This window comes from Mustela erminea, chromosome 2, assembly GCF_009829155.1.
Source record: "Mustela erminea isolate mMusErm1 chromosome 2, mMusErm1.Pri, whole genome shotgun sequence".
In the NCBI taxonomy this organism is placed as follows: domain Eukaryota; kingdom Metazoa; phylum Chordata; class Mammalia; order Carnivora; family Mustelidae; genus Mustela; species Mustela erminea.
Genome location: NC_045615.1, coordinates 69,109,321 through 69,114,955, shown reverse-complemented (window position 1 = coordinate 69,114,955; position 5,635 = coordinate 69,109,321). Strand labels below are relative to the sequence as shown.

Below are 5,635 nucleotides of genomic sequence, written 5' to 3'. Positions count from 1 at the left end.
CAGCACGGAGACTGTGCGCCGTTGTTTACGTCACAGGCGTGAGCTGGCGCAGAGGGCGGTGCGTCGGATTACCCGGCTGGCCAAATAGGCTGGCAGACAGTGAAAAGTTTTGATTGGCGGTTTAAAAACGCCAGTTCTGGTGGGCGGGCTGAGAGGTGGGTCCTGATCTGGTGTGGTCCCCGCTTGATGACGTCACAGACTTTCGCCCGGGAAATTCGAAAGTGGATTTTATGGACAGGTGAAGTCAGTTGTTTCTCCCGGGTGAGGGTGGCTAGGGAAAGGGATTTGAGCGAGAGGCGGCGTCGCAATTTAGGGCAAAAGGTTGAAAGAATCTATTCCGCCAGAAGCGGACCGTTGCTGGTGCTCTATGGAACCAGGTTTGGATAGTGGCAGTCACAGCCTGCTCGGAATCTCTGTTAAATAGTGCCCTCGTCTTTACCGCTTTTCCCAGCCTCTGCTTTGCAGTTCCAGCGTAAATGTAAAGACCAGAGAGGGTTTTGGTTTTTGCATTTAGGACTGACAGAGGGTTAAGTCTCTGTGCCTTTTGGTTACATATTATCATGGTAATTATTTCGGCAAATGAAATGTGGGCTTGTCTTATTTTGGATGAATGGCTTCTTAACAGGATCTTGGATTGGAGACTCTGGAACTTTTAAATCTATGAACCGTTTAGAGATTCCAAAGGTCCTGCTTGTTCCCAAACAAAAAGACCAAAAACATCTCATAGTTAAAAGGAGGAATGGCTCATATATTATTGAGAACACCGAATTTTATATATGAATGTATAAAGCAACGTAAGGACGTATGGGAATATATATGTTGGGGGGAGTATGTGTGCGTGTTTGTGGTTATATAATTACCAGAGCATCTGAGGTCTCCATACTGCCTTAAAAACTTTGTACATTAAACTTTCACATGTTGGAGATGGGTCAGTAACACTTGATGTGGCTAGATGAAGACGTTCAGAAATTTTTTTTATATTTGCACTTCACTTAAATACGTCATTTGTTAGCTAATGCCGTATTTCCTAGTTGATGTAAAAAAAAAGGGGGGGCTGTTGACTCTACTTCGAATGTAGGAATTAGGCCTCTTCTAAATATTTAAAAATGAAGTTAGCCTTTTTTTTAAAAAGCTTGTCTTTGTTTTGTTATAATCTAATTTACCACTTATGAGGGTATTGATCTTCACAGTCCCTTTTAAATTGTAAGTCCTGAAGTATTAACTCTAATTTAGGAAAACAATGGGGAATTTATCTTGCAGTTCCTAAATAGATTATAAGTAAACTTAAATTAGTAAACACTGGATTACTCTTCTGTATTTTGTGGTGATAATATTTACTCTTCAGGATTCTGAGATTGACAAGTATGTATATAATATAGTCCAATTTTTGCCTGACATGCTAGGTACTCAATAAACAGTCATGTCATATTTGTGAGTTGGAGCACCAGAATTTAGACTACTTAGTTTTAAAAATTTCTCATTCATCTTCTTTTTTTTAAAAAAGAAAACTCTGTGCCCTCCATGGAGCTTGAACTCATGGCCTGGAAATCAAGAGTTGCATGCTCTGGCGACTGAGCCAGCCAGGGCCCTCTAGGCTACTTAGTTTGAATTCTGAATCTGCCATTTACTTATTTTGTGTTCTTGAGCAAATTACTTACTATTATGTACCTAAGTTTCCTTTCTTGTAAAATAAATGTAAAAAATAGTATCTATATCATAAAATTGTGAGCATTTAAAGCATGTTAAGTGTCCAGCATAAAGTTACATTGAATAAGTGATAACTCTTATTAAAGAGATCTCATGTCAATAACTGCCACATGCCAAGCACTGTACACCTTGTATTCTCATACAGATGTAAAATGTCCAAAACATTCAGTATTGGGAGCAAGTTGCTCTAAAAGCAGTAGTGAATGATGTATTTTGCTGGACCTCTGTTATTTTCTTGGCATTCATTAGGCATTTAGCAATTCCTTTGGGCTTGATTAGAGGGATATGGGAGTTTTATCTCTGGAAGGCAGTGCCTCTCTCTGTAGGCCTGTGTCCTGTCCTGTGAACTATGTTATGGGTCAAGTATTCATCTCTCATTTGCCTAATCCTTTATCTCTCCTATCTCAGCAACCAGTGTAATCTTTGTAAAACACAAGTCATTATGTAATCTTATTCTTAAAACTGTACCCTTTGCACTTGTATAGAATAAAGTTTATACAGCTCAGCATAGCATAGAAGTTCCTCTGACTCCTATTATTGCTCATTTTTTTCAGTCTTCTCTCTCACTGTTCACTGTCTTAAATAGACCCCTTAATTGTACTGAGTTCCTTGGTCATGCCTTGCTCTGTCTTTTACAGGCCCTTGTATATATTGATTCTTGTTTGGAAATACATTCCTGGCATCTTCTTTCAGTTACGGTTATTTCAGCTTATAGCTTAAATATTTATGTTCTTCCAGAAACCTTATTTGATGCCGTAGACCCAGTTGGGTGCCCCTCCTGTGCTTATTTCTGACATGTTTTATTGTAATTACTTTTTATCAACCTGCTGTCCTGGAAATTCCTTGGTTAGAAATAGTATTTGTTCATTTTAATACCTCAACCCAACAATGTCTGGCAAATACTAAAGCATGTACTAAATAAATACATGTAATTTATAAATAATATGTATGTGGTTTATCTTATATGTATGAAGAGGGAATTGAATCCAGAATTGCAAATAATAGTTTTATTTAATCATCCTAGGTCTTTAGCCCTCTGTTCTCAAACTTGAGCATATATCCGTATCACCTGCAGGCATGTTAAAACGAAGCACTGGGTCCAACCTCAGACCTTCTGATTTAAAAGTTCAAGGATAGGACCCAGGAACTTGAATTTCTAACTACTTACCAGGTGATGCTGATGCTGTTGGTTCAGGGATCATACCTTTGGAACCACTCCTTTAGAAAAAAAGATTTTTTCTTTGACATCTCTATTTACTTCTTCAATTCACCATCAGTAATTTTAGATTTCCAAATTTGCCCACAGTAACAGTTTTATCCAGTAGCATAGGATAAATACAGTCCTAATTGTAGTGATAGTGAAAAGATTATTCCTTACAGAGGAAATTTGTGTATTAGGTCCTGGATCCTGTGATTTCTTGACTTTAAGATAGAAAATTTGTGTATTAGGTCCTGGATACTTTGATTTTCTTGACTTTAAGCTATAAAAGGGAACATTAAGAACACAAGGGGGCCATCTTGTGGTGGCCATAGCAATTCAGAAAATGGAAAGCTGAAGCTCTGTATAAGAAACTCAAATGTGGGGAAAGAGGGATCATTTTCTGATCCATGTTGTGGCACTTGGAAAAAAACTTAGCATACTATTAATTATTTTATACATTTTACTTGGCTGTCTTTTTACTTGGAAAATTCTTTTTCCACTAGGTGGGATCACTCTTTTATTATGTAATTGGTATCAGATGATTTGGTAATCACAGAGTCTTAGAACTCTTAGATTTCTGTGTCAAGAGTTTGTGGGAAACAGTTGTATTTGATACTCTTTTCATCGGGGTTAAATATTCTTTGTCTATTTTCATTTTAGGTTGTATAAATAATTGAATAAGCACCATTATTTTTTGGACCTGACTGGTGTTAATTTCAGAAGAAATAATGGAAAACCAGGAATTTACTGTGAGTCTTACAGTTTTCACTATTTCCTTTTTTCTTTTTTTTTTAAGTCCCCTATTTTAAAATTTTTTTAAGATTTTATTTTCAAGTAATCTTTATACCCAGTGTGGCTTGAACTCACAACCCTGAGATTAAGAGTTGCATACTCCACTGACTGAGCCCCCCAGGCAGGCTCCCCACTATTTCCTTTTTTCTTTCTTCCACATTTCACAGATGTCTTGCTGGGGTTGACAGATTTAACAAAAAACAAAAACCCCAAAACCTAAAAGCAGGACACTTAGGTAAATTTGAATATCAGAAAAACAGTGAATAATTTTTTTGGTATAAGTATGTATTTCTCAAATATAGCCCTCGATTTTTCTGGCAATTTTATCTCTTGCCTACTACTCACGTTAGTTATATAAAAATTCTTGTAAGCTCTTTGTTGTGATCAGGAAATAATTTCTTCTGAAGAAGTGCCATGCCTCTTCTATCTAGATCAGTGATTCCTTTTTTTTTTTAGAGATTTTTATTTATTTATTTGACAGACAGAGACCACAAGTAGGCAGAAAGGCAGGCAGAGAGAGGAGGAAGCAGGCTTCCTGCCAAGCAGAGCCCGATGGAATCATGACCTGAGCCGAAGGCAGAGGCTTAACCCACTAAGCCACCCAGGCACCCCTAGATCAGTGAATCTTTTTTTTTTTAATGTTATTAATTTTTAAATATTTTTAGAAAAGATTTTATTTATTTATTTGACAGACAGAGATTACAAGTAGGCAGAGAGGCAGGCAGAGAGAGAGGAAGGGAAGCAGGCTCTCTGCTGAGCAGAGAGCCTGATGCGGTGCTCCATCCCAGGACCCTGGGGTCATGACCTGAGCCGAAGGCAGAGGCTTAACACACTGAGCCATCCAGGCGCCCCTAGATCAGTGATTCTTAAACTGTTTGGTCTTAGGATGCTATTAAACCTCTTAACAATTATTGAGGAGGGGCGCCTGAGTGGCTCAGTGCTTCCTCCTCTCTCTGCCTGCTTCTCTGCCTACTTGTGATCTCTGTCAAATAAATAAATAAAATCTTTTTTTTTTTTTTAATTTTTTTTTTTTTTTTTAAGATTTTATTTATTTATCAGAGAGAGAGACGGGAGAGAGCGAGCACAGGCAGACAGAATGGCAGGCAGAGGCCGAGGGAGAAGCAGGCTCCCTGCCGAGCAAGGAGCCCAATGTGGGACTCGATCCCAGGACGTTGGGATAATGACCTGAGCGGAAGGCAGCTGCCCAACCAACTGAGCCACCCAGGCGTCCCCTCAATAATTTTTTTTTTTAAGATTTTATTTATTGGGACGCCTGGGTGGCTCAGTTGGTTGGGCAGCTGCCTTCGGCTCAGGTCATGATCCCAGCGTCCTGGGATCGAGTCCCACATTGGGCTCCTTGCTCGGCAGGGAGCCTGCTTCTCCCTCGGCCTCTGCCTTGCACTCTGCCTGTGGTCGCACGCGCGCTCTTTCTCTCTCTCTCTAACAAATAAATAAAGTCTTTAAAAAAAAAAAATTATTGAGGAGCCCAGAGAGTTTCTGATTATGGGGCTTATACCTATTGCTGTCTTTCATATGAGAACTTGTATCAGACATTTTATTTTATTTTATTTTTTAAAGATTTTATTTATTTATTTGACAGACAGAGATCACAAGTAGGCAACAGGCAGGCAGAGAGAGAGAAGAGGAAGTAGGCTCCCTGGTGAGCAAAGAGCCCAATGCGGGGCTCGATCATAGGACCCTCGAATCATGACCTGAGCCGAAGGCAGAGGCTTTAACCCACTGAGCCACCCAGGCGCCCCTGTAACAGACATTTTAAAAATATTTATTAATTCGTTAAAAAAAAAAACCCATTACATTTAATATAAATTACTTTTTAAAAATGGAAATAGGTATATTTTCCAAAACAACAACAGAAAAAAACACATTGAAAAGAGTAGCATTGCTATACGTTTTTTTTGCAAGTCCTCTTAGCAT

At 38.8% G+C, this 5,635-nt stretch overlaps 1 protein-coding gene across 1 annotated transcript in view; it reads left to right on the top strand.

The window, feature by feature from the left end:
• The first annotated feature begins 83 nt into the window (after positions 1-83).
• The window catches only part of ZGRF1 (zinc finger GRF-type containing 1), an 81,204-nt gene continuing 75,652 nt past the window's right edge, over positions 84-5,635 (top strand). Inside the window, exons 1-2 of the mRNA XM_032333180.1 lie at positions 84-472; positions 3,569-3,657. Of these exons, the coding sequence (XP_032189071.1) occupies positions 3,637-3,657 (21 nt within the window). The 5' untranslated portion in view covers positions 84-472; positions 3,569-3,636. The remainder of the gene's footprint in view (positions 473-3,568; positions 3,658-5,635) is intronic.